Raw genomic sequence first — 15,057 nt, 5'->3', positions numbered from 1 at the left:
ATAATTTTCTCAGTTATAATTTTTGCAAAGGTGGTTTCACCATGCAACATGTAGTGTTATTTTTCCCATTTTATTTACTGGATTTCAATGAAAATCCCTGCTCTAAAGTTGGAGCCAGCATTGGAGTCCCCAGAGGGCTTGTTAAAACAGAGAAGGAAGCCTGGCACCGTGGTTCACGCCTGCAATCCCAATACTTTGGGAGGCCGAGGCGAGAGGATTGCTTGAACTCAAGAGTTTGAGACCAGCCTAGGCCACACAGTGAGATCCAGTCTCCATAAAAAATTTAAACATTAGCTGTGTATGATCGTGCGTGCCTGTAGTCCCATCTACCTGGTAGGCTGAGGCAGGAGGATACCTTGATCCCGAGATGGAGGCTTCAGTGAGCTATGATCAGGCCTCTGCACTCCAGCCTGGACAACAGAATGAGACCCATCCCCCACCTCCCCCTCCCCCAAAAGTAGAGAAGGCTGAATCCCATCCCCAGAATTTCTGAGTCCTTAGATTAAGTTGTTGCCCCAGAACTTGCATTTTCAGCCAGTCCCCAGGTGATGCGGCTGTTGCTGGTTTGAGAAGCCCTGAACGAGAGCGACATTTAATATTACTAAGCAAAGACCCCGCCCATTGGGTACTATCCCCATTTCCAGTGTGAATCTAGGTCTTTTAGGGGTGAAGCGGCTTGCCGATGTCCACACGCGCAGGAAGAGCACCGCCTGGGCCTTTGGTGGGCGGGGTTTATCGCTGGCGGCCGCAGGCTCGGGAGCGGCCCCTTTAAGGGGAAGGCCCGAGGGCTGCAGGCGGCGGCGGTGGAGACCCGGCAAGGTCCGTTCTCCTTCCGGTCCTGGATCCCCAGCCTGACGAGAGGTTGGGCAGAAACTCGCGATCCCCAGACCCTGCCTGTGCACCGGCGGCTGGCGCCAGGCCAATGACAGTCTGGGAGAGCGCGACTCTCCCGGCCGCCTGGGTGGGGGCCGGAACTTCCTGCGCTGCAGCCTCGCAGGTCATTTCCCGGCGGGGAGGCTGAGTCCTAAGCAGCTGGGGACCCCGGGCTGGGGGCGGGGCGGGTGCGGCTGCGCCCTTGAAGCTGCTGCACCGGCTTTCCCGGACCGTGCCGGGGACAGTGAGGCTGGGGATCCCCTCCGCGCCTTTGCACCAGCCGTGACCCCTTGCAACGGGGGTGCCCGGCGGAGCTGCGCGCTCTCAGCGCCCCCAGAGCCTGCGCCCCGGGCGCCGCGCGCATTTTGCACGGGGGAGACTGAGGCTAGGAGTGCGACCCTCAACCCGGGGTCACATCTCGCCTGGGGCACGGCCAGGTGGGCGGTAGCCTGAGGCTGCGAGACCCCCTTCTCCCGCCCAGTGGTCGCCCGCACCGTGGGGCCCTGCTTTGACCACAGACTCCGATGGCGGAGGCGGCCCTGCGGGATCCCGCGCAGGTGAGTGCTTGGGCGTTAGGCCGTCCGCTGTCGGCCCCCACCCTCCTGTTCCCGGCGTTGAGACGCAAAAGATGGCTTTGTTCTAGGACTTTTCACCTTTTCCATTTCCTTGCTTTTGAGTCAGGGGACCCTGGAAGGGAGTCGTTCCCAGCTAGGATCCTGAATCAGGGCAGGGTTTATATAGAGTAGCTTCCGTTTCTGAAATGTAATGGGGATGAAGGGAGAAAGGGCTTTGTAGGCACAGGAACCAGCATACGCAAAAGCTTGGGGGGTGGGGTTGGGCACGGTGTGGAGACTGAGTTGGGAGTGTTCAAGGAACCCCACCCAGGTCACTGTTATGTCTGCTGGAACCAGAGAGCAGGTGGGCTGAAGACAGACCAGAACGGCAGGCTGGAGACCTGGGCCTCTGTTTTGAGGGTGTTGGGAGCCATGGAAGGTTTAGGGCAGAGGAGGAAGATGTTGTGACTCAGGTCTTAACAGGCTCCCTGTGGATGCAGAGTGGAGAACTGCATGGGGGTGGGCCGCAGGCGGGGAAGCCAAGGAGTAGCCTAATGGAATAGCCCAGGCCAGTGCTGCTGCTGTCCGGACCAGAGTGGGGACTGGAGGTAGAGGACGTGATTGGGAACTTGATGCCTTTTAAGTCAAGCTGAACAAATTTTGCGATGTAGAGGGTGAGAAGGACGAGGGAAGAATCCATGGTTTTTGGTTTGGTGAATCCAGCTTCATGAACTGAGAAGTTGGTTGTGGGAGGAATTTTCCGTGGAAGCAGTAGAAGTTAGGTTTCGGCCAGGTTGAGCCTGTGATTTCCCAGAGACTCCCAAATGGAGTTGAAGAGTGGGCAGCTAAACACACAGGGTGTTCTGAGAGAGTTGTTAAGGTTATGAGAGACTGGATATTCATGAGAACAATGGCCAGATGATGTGTACAAATAGAACTCTGCCCAGGAAACCAACCCCCTTATCTACAATAAACAACCCATACAGCAGGAAGCCAGCCTGCTGTCTGTCAAACCCACAGGAAGCCAGATTGCTATCTGAACTGACAATCCAGGAAGTTAAAACAATAACTTCTGTAATGAGCAGTCCCAAATGGCCAGGGTTTGATTAATCACAGACAGCTTTCCTAATGTTTGCTCCTGCTTCTGATTTAAGACCAGCCAGAGAAAGGCAGATATGCACCCTAACCAGTCACATAGGATGCCCACTTCTAGTTCACCCACCTACGAACAGGAGCCTCCAACCAGGGCATGCCTGAAGCCTTCCTTTTCTTTCGCTATAAAACTTTCCCACTCCCACCTTGCATTGAGTCTCTTTTGCTATAGTGAGCTTTGGGTAAGTAGCCTTGGCATTTCTCATTTCATTGGTCTTTGTTTATTTCAACTGTTAGAAACATCCAAAATGTGCCATCTGGTGTGTGGACGGGAGCGTAGCTGTGTGTCAGATTTAGGAGGTGAAACTTCAGGTCATGGTGACAATGATGTTAAAAAAAAAAAAAGAGGAAGGTGGGGCTGGAAAACTGAGAGCAGGGTTCTTGCTTGGGGACCGTGGCCTGTTTGGCATCATAAAGACAGGTGAGGAACAGTAGTGGTCATGGTGGTGGTGGGGGGGCTTTGTGTGGGTGTATCAGAGGGTCTGGCAGGTGGCCAAATCATCCCAAAGAGTGTAGATGTGAATGAGATGGATGCTGAGGCTTAGCAGTAGAGGAGGTAATATTTGCAGTGAGGCCTGGGCTGGTGCTTACACACTCACCTATGTTCTCACCAGGCTTCTGTGGTGACCCTTGATGGGGTTTGTCCTCAGTCTGGGGAATTAACTTGGGGCAAGAGGGGTCAATTGGCAGAGTTTCTGGCCTTGGGTGGGGGTAGGATGGCCAGAGAGGTTGGCTTTTTTTTTTCTTTTTTCAATAAGTGTGAGTGATGACACGGTCAGAATGTGCAACAAAGAAGGCCAAGGGTATGTGACATCCATGTGTGCCGTGGGTGGCTTAGGTTGAAGCCAGGCCAGGGGAGCTGGGGGACTCCAAGGCAAGGGTGGAGCACTCCCTCTCCCTGTTATCTGGGTGTTGCCCTTGGCAGTGGAGGCCATCAAAGATCTGGGGCAGGCTGGGATGGTGGCTGTGTTTGCTAGGTACTCTCTGGATGCTGTGTGCAGAGTGACACATGGGAGCCCGTGGAGATGGCTATGATAGGGACCAGGATGGGGAGAGGGTGGCAGTGGCAATGGGAGGCCGTGGTGAGGTCTGGAGCTGTGAGGATGGTGCAGTCCAAGAGTGAAATGCACGTGGGAGGGAGTGTGAACTGTTCACCCCAGGGCTCTGGACTGGGGTTTAAGGGAGAGAAGTCCACATTTGTATCTGAGAAGTGTGACACTGGTGACACTAGGGGAAGAGGCTGCCAGAAGAGGGAGTTGGGCCATGGACTTCAGGCCCAGAGCTTGGAGGGAGCCTCTCTGTCCCCTGCCTGTTGCTGCTCTGGGCTGACACAGTGGTCACATGAGGCGCCCACAGAACCAGGGCCTACTGCCTCCTGGAGCTATGGAGCTAGGGAGGAGAGTGACCTGGGGATGGACAGCGAGTCCCAAGGACAGAGACTGATCATGGAACAAACTGTCCCCATCATGGCAGGGCTGCGTGACCTTTGAGGACGTGACCATTTACTTCTCCCAGGAGGAGTGGGGGCTCCTCGATGAGGCTCAGAGACTCCTGTATTGCGATGTGATGCTGGAAAACTTTGCACTTATAGCCTCGCTGGGTAAGGCTGTCACCCCTACCCTGGTGTCCCGAGCTCATCTCTGCCTGTCCTCTTTGCCCAAGAAACGGCTCTTTCCTTCCCACAGCCAGACCACTGGCACTGCTTCCATCCCCGCTTTCCTGGTATGTGTGTTGTGGCTTCTGGGGCTGAGCTATGTACATTGTTCCCTCCTCTCCCTGAGCGGCCCCCACACCTGCTGCCTGAAGCCTTGCAGGGAAGCTCCAGGCATGCGGGGTCTTGCAGTCAGCTGCGTGACTCCCTCTGACTTGGCCATTCCCTCCTGGGTGATTATCCAGATCTGACAGTTCTGTGGTTTAAATTCTGTGCCTTTCCTCTTGCTAATATTTCCTAAGCCAGACTGTGCCAGGAATTCCAATCACTGATGTGATTACCTCTTGCCATGACCACCTGATGTCCCTGTGTCATACGGAGTTTCCTGTCCTGTAGTCTGTCATGGGGTAGTTCAACTGGGCAAGTGCTGGCCACTCACCCACTCTGTCTTTCCCTTAGGACTTATATCTTTCAGGTCCCACATCGTTTCCCAGCTGGAGATGGGGAAAGAGCCCTGGGTGCCTGACAGTGTGGATATGACTTCAGCCATGGCCAGAGGGGCTTATGGCAGGCCTGGTTCTGGTAAGCAGTGACGGGAGCTGGGGGAGGATGTGACACCACCACTGTGTTTACATCATACCAGCATCTTCTCTCCTATTCATCATCATTTGATACCAAAGCCAGTAGCCAGACCACATCTCTGCTTTTCCTTCCCGGTGCTTGACACATTATCCACTTACCATTGCTATTCGGAGTTGGGCCTCTTGCCTATGCCCCACCTTTCTGGCCTCCGTTTCTCTCTTTCAGCTTCCTCTGCAGCACTTTCCAACACTGGCCTACGCTTAATATGTTGTGAGATACATGCTTTTCCTTGATGTGCTTGAACACCAGCTACTCAGTTGCAGGTTTTACTGGGCCTAGATGCTCGCACTGCATAGCCCTCACAGGTTACCAGCAGCCCAGGCCCTGCCAAAAGGCCTTTAAAGAGAAGTGAGTGGGAGACCTTGCCTCTCTGCCCAATACTGTCCCCCATCCTTCTGTCTCTGGTCCTGATAAGGCCTCCCGTATTTTGTGACCTGGCCAGGCACAGTATGGCAGAGCAGATTATTCCTTACCCTGACCTGAGCCTTCTTGTGTTGCCAACAATCCCATGGACTCATTCTTGGGTCAGCCAAGCATAGGTGATGGGGTTCTTTCCTTCTATTAAAGTTTATACGAACTTCACCAGCATTTCTCTGCTTTCAGATTTTTGCCGTAGAACAGAGGGCAAGGACTTACCTTCTGAGCATAATGTTTCTGTAGAAGGAGTGGCACAGGACAGGAGTCCCGAGGCAACTCTGTGTCTCCAGAAGACCTGCCCCTATGACATATGTGGCCTACATTTGAAAGATATTTTGCATTTGGCTGAACACCAGACAACACATCCCAGGCAGAAACCGTTTCCGTGTGAGGCATATGTGAAAGGCTCTGAGTTCAGTGCAAACCTTCCCCAGAGGCAGGTGCAGCAGAACGTACACAACCCTATCAGAAGGGAGGAGGACCAGGCTTTGCCTGTAAAGACCTGGGGAGACCACACATCAGATCAGCTTTCCACCTGCAGGGAGGGCGGGGAGGACTTTGTGGCCACAGCAGGGTTTCTGCAGCGTGAGTTCACTCCCAGCGATGGGGAGCCGCACAAGGCCACGGAAAGTATGGTGGATTTTCACATTGCACTAAGGCATAACAAGTGCTGTGACTCTGGGGATGCCTTCAGTGACAAATCCACTCTTGTTCAGCACCAGAGAATCCACAGCAGAGAAAGGCCTTATGAATGCAGCAAATGTGGAATCTTCTTCACTTACGCCGCTGACCTCACTCAACACCAGAAAGTTCACAATAGAGGAAAACCGTATGAGTGCTGCGAATGTGGGAAATTTTTCAGCCAGCACTCCAGCCTTGTTAAACATCGCAGGGTTCACACTGGTGAAAGCCCTCACGTGTGCGGTGACTGTGGGAAATTCTTCAGCCGAAGCTCCAACCTCATTCAGCATAAGAGGGTTCACACTGGTGAAAAGCCATATGAGTGCAGTGACTGTGGGAAGTTCTTCAGCCAGCGTTCCAACCTCATTCATCATAAGAGGGTTCATACAGGCAGAAGTGCCCATGAGTGTAGTGAATGTGGGAAATCCTTCAACTGCAACTCCAGCCTAATTAAACATTGGAGAGTTCACACTGGAGAAAGACCTTACAAGTGCAATGAATGTGGGAAATTCTTCAGCCACATCGCCAGCCTCATTCAACATCAGATAGTTCACACTGGTGAGCGGCCTCATGGGTGCAGTGAGTGTGGGAAAGCCTTCAGCCGAAGCTCTGACCTCATGAAACATCAGCGAGTTCACACTGGTGAACGGCCTTATGAGTGCAGTGAATGTGGGAAGTTGTTTAGCCAGAGCTCCAGCCTCAATAGCCATCGGAGACTTCACACTGGCGAACGGCCTTACCAGTGCAGTGAATGTGGGAAATTCTTCAACCAAAGCTCCAGCCTCCATAACCACCGGAGACTTCACACTGGCGAGCGGCCTTATGAGTGCAGCGAATGTGGGAAAACCTTCAGGCAGAGGTCCAATCTGAGGCAGCACCTGAAAGTTCACAAACCAGATAGGCCTTATGAATGCAGCGAATGTGGGAAAGCCTTCAACCAAAGGCCTACCCTCATTCGGCATCAGAAGATTCATACCAGAGAAAGGAGCATGGAGAATGTGCTCCTTCCCTGTTCAATGCAACAGCACACACCAGAGATAAGCTCTGAGAACAGACCTTATGAGGGTGCTGTCAACTACAAGTTGAACTTTGTTCATCCAAGCACCCACCCTGGGGAGGTTCCCTAGGAATGCTAGCTCTGTTGGAAGCTTTCTGGGGACAAGTTACATTCTCTTACCATGGATTTTATCAGCGTTTCTTCACTGCTGGGGTTGTGATAGAAGCCATGTCAGCACCACACACTGCAGCTCTCCAGAGAATGTGTCCACCACTCCACTGTGCTCAGGGAAGGCAGACCTCTCCTCTCTCTTTCCAGTCCGTAAAGGGAATAAGGAGTAGTCTGAAGCCATGGGAAGATGTCATTCCCGCCCTGTGTGGCTGGTTTAGCTGTGGACATGACCAGCCTGTGGCTGTGAAGTCCTAAGCAGGGTTTTGCTGACAGCTTGTCCTAGAGAAGGTTTCGCTTTTTCTGGGACATTGTTGGTCTCATGCCTGTGAAGGATTTGTCCAGCCTTCATGTTACTCTGCACAACAACTTATCTCCTGTGCATTGCCCTGGTTCATGCGATGATAACGGCCTTATGATAAAGCTGCCTTTAATCTTCCATGTTCTGATCACTGTGTGGGGTGGTTCAAGAACAGAGTTAAGATCTACCAGACTGAAGGGGTCTCCAGATTATCTTGGAGGGGACAGGAGGATGACAGAGAACAACTGTCAATCCAGACTTGGCCTCATTTGCATTGCCACCAAGGCCTCCTAGGAAAAAGTGTAGGAATTTATGGGTGTAATATTGTAGTCTGAATGGCATGAATCTGCCCCGAGGAGGGGGCAGGTGTGACAAACTCTAGTACATGTGGGAACAGCGTGAATTGGGTCCCTTATTCCCAGGGGGTGCCCCATATTCCCCAACACTGTAAAGCAGATGCTGTTTAGCACCTGCCAAGGAGCCTTATGCCCTGAAGTTCAGCCTTAGGCAGGTATCTCTTAACTGTAAGACATACCAGGCCCAGCTGGGACCATAATTTGTACAGAAACACTGGATGTGATTAATAGGGAATAGGCGAGATTATAGCAAACCAGCAGAAATAGACCTGTTCTAAAGGTGCATCCATGAATGCTCCCTTGAATGTGGCTGTGCAGGATTCAGGGTTTGCAGAAATTCTCAGGACCTCTAGACCTCTGTCCTATGACTAATGTTACTGGCAGAGCAAATAATCTAAAGGTTTTGGTTTTGTGGGTTACCATCTCTGTGCTGTGCATCTCAAGGCCAGTGCTGTGCTAGCAGGAAAATAGGGACTGAGAAAAAAGCAGATCCTATACTATAGGGATTGTAGCATCTATGACATAGCCAGCCATTCTTTGCTCCCAAGGCAAGAAGAAAGAGATGGCAGAGTCAATATAGGGTTGCCAAATTGGATTTTCTAAAATGAGTAGGAGGTTGGATTTTTATGTGCAACAGTTTGTTTTAATGCTTTGTTGATATGTAATTGTCATGCAATAATTATACATATTTGTTAAGTTTTGTACATTTATTATGTACACTCAGGGAACCAATACCATAATCATGATAATGAACGTATCCATCACCTGCAGAGCTACCTCATGCCCCTTTACAGTCCCTCCTTGCCTTCCCTAGGAAACCATTGATTTACATTTTTTTACTTTAGATTTGTTTGCTTTTTCTAGAATTAACACAATGGAATCATAAAGTATTTATACTCTTTTTCTTGGTCTGGTTTCTTTTGTGCAGCATAATTATCTTGAGAATCATCCATGCTGTGTGTATATATAGTTCATTCCTTTTACTACTGAGTAGTGCTATTCTGGGTGAGTGCACCATAGTTTTTTATGGTTTATTTAAAAATGTTAAAAAAATCTGATGAAATACACTTAATATGAAATTTACTATCCTAACCATTTTTAGTGTATACTTCAATGGTATTAAGTAGATTTGTATTGTTGTGCAACCATCACCACCATTCGTCTCCAGAACTCTTCAATCTTGCAAAACTGAAATTCTATACTCATCAAGCAATAACTGCCCATTCTCCCTTCCCCAGCCCCTCAAAACCACCATTCTACTTTTTGTCTGTATGAATTTGACCACTCTAGGTACCTCATATAAGTAGAATAATAAGTATTTGTCTTTTTGTAGCTAGCTTATTTCACACTTAGCATAATATCCTCAAGGTTCATCAATGTTGGAGCATTTGTTAAAATTTCCTTTTTAAGGCTGATTAGTATTTCCTTGTATGTGCTGCATTTTGCTTATCTATCATGTGTCAATGGATGCTTGGGTTGCCTCCACCTTTTGCCTATTGCGAATAATGCTGCTTCAAACATGAGTGCACAAATATCTCTTCAAGACCCTACTTTCAACTCTTTTGGGTATATCCTCAGAAGTAGAATTACTAGATGATACAATAAATCTATTTTTAGTTTTTTGAGGACCTGCCATACACTGTTTTCCACAGAGCTGTACCCTTTCACATTCTTACCAACAGTAAACAAAGTTTTAAATTTTTCAGTGCCAGGCGTGGTGGCTCACACCTGTAATCCCAGCACTTTGGGAGGCCGAGGCGGATGGTCACGAGGTCAGGAGATGAGACCATCCTGGCTAACATGGTGAAACCCCATCTCTACTAAAAATACAAAAAATTAGCCAGGTGTGGTGGCGGGTGTCTGTAGTCCCAGCTACTTGGGAGGCTGAGGCAGGAGAATGGTGTGAACCTGGGAGGCGGAGCTTGCAGTGAGCCGAGATCATGCCACTGCACTCCAGCCTGGGCAGCAGAGTGAGACTCCCTCTCAAAAAAAAAAAAAAAAAATGTTTTTCTACATCCTCACCAGCTCTTGTTTTTGGTTTTTTTGGTGGTAGCCATTCTAAAGGGTATGAAGTAGTATCTCATTTGATATGCTTTTCCTAATGATTTGTGACTTTAAGTATCATTTCATGTGCTTACTGGCCATTTGTGTATCTTTGGAGAAATTTCTATTCAAGTATTTTCTCCATTTTTTTTTTTCACCCACCCCTCATCTCCATTTTTGAATTGGGTTGTTTTGTTGTTGAGTTTTACAACTTTTCTGTATATTCTGAGTACTAATCCCTTATCAGATATTTTCTCCCATTCTGTGGATCTTTTTACTCTATTCATAGTGTCTGATTAGAAAATTTTAAATTTTCATGAGGTTCAATTTGTCTATATTTTCTTTTGGTGTCTTTGCCTTTGGTGTCATATCTAAGGAACCATTGCCACCTACCTCTCTAAGAGTTTTTATAGTTTTAGCTCTTACATCTAGGTCTTTGATTCATTTTGAGTCACTTTTTGGAGTTAATTTTTGTATATGGTGTTAGGTAAGGTTCTGGATTCATTGTTTTGCATGTGGATATCCCGTTTTCCTAACACCATTTGTTCAAAAGACTGTCTTTTCCCCATTGGTTGGTCTTGGCACCCCTGTCAAAAATCATTTGAGCATATATGTGAGGGTTTACTTCTGGGCTCCATTTTATTCTATTGGTGTGTATGTCTGTCCTTACACCAATTTCATGCTGTTTTGATTACTGTAGCTTTGTAGTAAGTTTTAACATTAGGAAGTGTGAGACCTTCAACTTTATTCTTTTTCAATATTCTTTTGGCTGTTCAGAGTCCCTTGAGATTCCATATTAATTTTAGAATGAATCTTTATATTTCTGCACAAGATATTATTGGGGTTTTAGTAGGGATTCCATTAAATATATAGATCACTTTGGGTAGTATTGACATCTTAATAATATTAAGTTACCTAATCTGTGAATATGGAATTTCATTCCATTTATTTATGGCATTGTTTTCTTTCATGAGTGTTTTGTAGTTTTCATTGTACAAGTTTTCACCTCCTTGGTTAATTCCTAAGCATTTTATTACTTTTGATGCTAATGTAAATGGAACTGTTTTCATGATTTCCTTTTCAGATTGTTCATTGTTAGTGTATGGAAATGTAAGTCATTTTTCTGTGTTGATTTTTTTATCCTGCTAGTTTGCTGAATTCATTTATTAATTTTAACAGTCTTTTTTTGTGTGTGTGTGTGTGAAAACTTTAGAATTATCTACATGTAATATCACCTGTGATCAGAAATAATTTTACTTCTTCCTTTTCCAATTTGGTTGCCTTTTACTTCTTTTCTTCCATAGTTACTCTGGCTAGGACTTAGAGTATGTTGAACAGAAACAGAGAAAGAGGACATCTTTGCCTTGTTCCTGATCAGAAAGTGTTTGGTTTTTCATCATTGAGAATGATGTTAGCTATGGGTTTTTTATATATGGCTTTTATTACATTGACATAGTTTCCTTTTATTTCATTTTTTGTTTTTGTTTTGTTTTTTTTTACATGAAATGGTATTGAATTTTTGTCAAATGCTTTTTCTGCATCAAAAGAGGTGATTTTTTTTTCCCTTTATTCTGTTACTATGGAATAGTATATTGATTGTTTTTCATGTGTTGAACCATCCTTGCATTCTAGGAATAAATCCCACTTGGACATGGTGTATAATCCTTTTAACATGCTGCTTAATTTGGCTTGCTAATATTTGATTGAGGATTTTGGCATCAATGTTCATAAGGGATATTGGTCTGTAGTTTTCTTATGTTTGTCTGGCTTTGGCATCAGGGCAATTCTGGCTTCATAAAATGAGTTAGGAAGTGTTCTCTCCTTCCATTTTGTGGAAAATTTTAAGAAGGATTGGTGTTAGTTCTTTAAGTGTATAGTAGTATTCACCAGATAAGCTGTCAGGTCAGGGCTTTTGTGTTTTTCTTGTTGGGAGGTTTTTGATTCTCTGTCTTTAGTGTTGATAGGCCTATTCAAATTTTTCTTTTTTCTTTTCTTTTTCTTCTTCCTCTTCTTCTCATTCTTCTTCCTCTTCCTCTCCTTCCTCTCCTTCCTATTCCTCTTCTTCATCATTGAGAGAGAGAGAGAGTGAGAAAGAGAGAGAGAGAGTCTCGCTTTGTCACCCAGGCTGGAGTGCAGTGGCATGATCATGGCTCACTGCAGCCTCAACCTGCTGGGCTCAACGATCCTCCCACTTCAGCTTCCTGAGTAGCTGGGACTACAGGCATGCACCATCATATCCAGCTAATTTTTATTTTTATAGAGACAGGGTCTACCTACGTTGCCCAGGCCAGTCTCAAACTCCTAGGCTTAAGCATCCTCCTGCTTTGGTCTCCCAAAGTGCTAGGGTCACTGGCATGAGCCATGGTACTCAGCCTTTTAGTTTTTCATGATTCAGTCTTGGTAGATTTTGTGTTTCACAGAATATATCCATTCTAGGTCATCCAGTTTGTTGGCATACAATTGTTCATAGCTCTCTTGGAATTTTTTTTTATTTATATAGACTCTATCATAGTGTCTTCATTTTAATTTCTAATTTTATTAATTTGAATATTCTTTTTTAGTCATTTCTAACTAAAATTTCTCTATTGCTTTTATATTCTCTAGTTATCTCTGCTCTAATCTTTATTATTTCCTTCCTCCTGCTAGCTTTTTGGTTTAGTGTTTTTGTTTGTTTCGTTTTTTTTTTTTTTTTTTTTTTGAGACAGAGCCTTGCTCTGTTGCCCAGGCTGGAGTGCAGTGGCACGATCTTGGCTCACAGCAACCTCCGCCTCCCAGGTTCAAGCGATTCTCCTGCCTCAGCCTCCTGAGTAGCTGGGATTACAGGTGCGTGCCACCATGCCCGGCTAATTTTTGTATTTTTAGTAGAGACAGGGTTTCACCATGTTGGTCACACTGGTCTCGAACTCCTGACCTCGTGATCTACCCGCCTTGGCCTTCCAAAGTGCTGGTATTACAGGCCTGAGCTACCGCACCTGGCCTATTGTTCTTAAGTTTCTTAAGTTATAAAGTTTTTCTTAAGTTTTTTTAAGTTGTAAAGTTAGATTTTTGATTTGAGATCTTTCTTCTGTTTTAATATAATCTTTGTAGCTATAAATTTCTTCCTTAGGCACTGCTTTTGTTGTATCCTACAAGTTTTTGTATATTGTTTTCATTTTCTTTCATCTCTATTTTATAATTTCCTTTGTGATTTCTTTGATAAAATGATTATTTAAGAGTGTCATTTACTTTCTACAAATTTGTGAATTTTCATGTTTTCTTAACTTTATCCTCTTGTGATCAGGGAAGATATTTTATATGATATATATCTTTTTAAATCTATTGATCCTTAATTTATGGCCTAACATGGTCTATTTTGGAGCATATCCCATGTGCAAGTGTATTCTATTGTTATAGTGTATTCTATATATTTTCTTTTAGATCTAATTGGCTTATTGTATTGTTCAAGTCCTCTGTTTCCTTATTGGCCTTCTGATTGTTTTATTTATTATTGAGAGTGGGTTATTGAAGTCTCTATTGTTGTAGAACTGTCTATTTCTTCTGTTAATTCTGTCCATTTTTGCTTCGTATATTTTGATGGTCTGTTATTAGGTATATAAATGCTTATAATTGTTATATGTCCTTGCTGTCTTGAATCTTTTCTTAATATGTAATGTCTCTCTTTGTCTTATGGAACCTCATTTTGATTTAAGGTCTATTTTGTTTGATACCAGTATGTCCATCCCTGCTTTCTTTTGGTTACTATTTGCATGGAATATCTTTTTCCATTCTTTTACTTTCAATCTATTTGTGTCTTTGGATCTAAAGTGAAACTTAGTAGACAGCATATAGTTGGATCATGGGTGTTTTTTGTTGTTGTTATTTGTTTTTTAACCCATTCTTCCAGTTACTGTGTTTTGCTCTGAGGATTTAATCCAGTTATATTTAAAGTAATTACTGATAAGGAGGGACTTACTTCAGTCATTTTGCTATTTATTTTCTATGTGATTTTAGCTTTTTTGTCCCTTATTTCCTATATTACTCTCTATTTTGTGTGTTTGATTTTTCTTTTTTTTTTTTGAGACGGAGTCTCGCTCTGTCACCCAGGCTGGAGTGCAGTGGCCAGATCTCAGCTCACTGCAAGCTCTGCCTCCCGGGTTCCCGCTATTCTCCTGCCTCAGCCTCCCGAGTAGCTGGGACCACAGGCGCCGCCACCTCGCCCGGCTAATTTTTTGTGTTTTTAGTAGAGACGGGGTTTCGCCGTGTTAGCCAGGATGGTCTCGATCTCCTGACCTTGTGATCCGCCCGTCTCGGCCTCCCAAAGTGCTGGGATTACAGGCTTGAGCCACCGCGCCCGGCCTGATTTTTCAAATGTGAAACATTTTAATTTCATTCTCATTTCATTTTGTGTATATTCCATAACGATTTTCTTTGTGGTTACCACGGAGATTACATTTCACATCCTAGATTTGTAATACTCTGATTTGAACTTTTACCAGCTTACCATTAATAACACAGAAAAACTCTGATCTTACACAACTCCATCCCCAACACTTGTAGATAGTAATGTCATAAAATTACCTCTTTATACATTGTGTGTCCAAAAACATAGATTAATAATTTTTTAATGCATTCATCTCTTAAATCACATAAAAAACAAAAAGTGGAGTACAAACCAAAGTTACAATAATATGAACTTTAAAATTTTCCCAGGTAGTTGCCTTTACTAGAGATCCTTATTTCTTCTCATGGCACTGAGTTATTGTCTAATGTCCTTTCATTTCAACTGAAAGGTCTCCCTTTAGCATTTCTTGCAGAGCAGTTCTCTTGGTAACACATTCCCTCAATTGGGAAGGTCTTCACTTCTCCCTCAGTTTTGGTGGATAGTTTTGTCAGATTTAGGAGTCTTGGTTGTCAGTTCTTTTCTTTTAGCACTTTGAACATGTCAGCCCACTGCCTTCTGCCTTCTGCCCTCTAAGGTTTCTGATGATAAATCTGATAATCTTAGTGAGTATCCCTTGAATGTAATGAGTCACTTCTTTTTTGCTGCTTTCAGTATTTTCTTTATGTCTCTGACAGTTTGATTATAATGTGTCTCAGCATGAGTCTCTTTGAATTCATCCTTTTTGGAGCTCATTGAGCTTCTTGGGTGTTTATATTTATGTCTTTTTACATCTGTGTAGTGTGGGTACAAAAAAAAAAGTCTTTCATCAAATTTGGGTAGTTTTGGCCATTTCTTAAAAAGT

The 15,057-nt window shown here is 45.1% G+C and overlaps 1 protein-coding gene across 2 annotated transcripts; it reads left to right on the top strand.

Annotated features, from left to right (window-relative positions):
* The first annotated feature begins 770 nt into the window (after window positions 1-770).
* ZNF792 (zinc finger protein 792) lies at window positions 771-8,693 on the top strand. Of its 2 annotated transcripts, XM_005588807.4 has the most exons (4): window positions 771-1,430; window positions 4,053-4,179; window positions 4,690-4,812; window positions 5,476-8,693. In XM_005588807.4, the coding sequence occupies exons 1-4, from the start codon at window positions 1,398-1,400 to the stop codon at window positions 7,095-7,097; spliced, it is 1,905 nt and encodes a 634-aa protein (XP_005588864.3). In that variant the 5' UTR covers window positions 771-1,397; the 3' UTR covers window positions 7,098-8,693. The 2 variants fall into 2 exon arrangements, with proteins under 2 accessions (XP_005588864.3, XP_065392503.1); XM_065536431.1 differs by lacking the exon at window positions 4,053-4,179.
* Window positions 8,694-15,057: the final 6,364 nt, after the last annotated feature.

This window comes from Macaca fascicularis, chromosome 19, assembly GCF_037993035.2.
Source record: "Macaca fascicularis isolate 582-1 chromosome 19, T2T-MFA8v1.1".
Classification (NCBI taxonomy): domain Eukaryota; kingdom Metazoa; phylum Chordata; class Mammalia; order Primates; family Cercopithecidae; genus Macaca; species Macaca fascicularis.
This window is presented reverse-complemented; position numbering and strand designations above follow the sequence as displayed.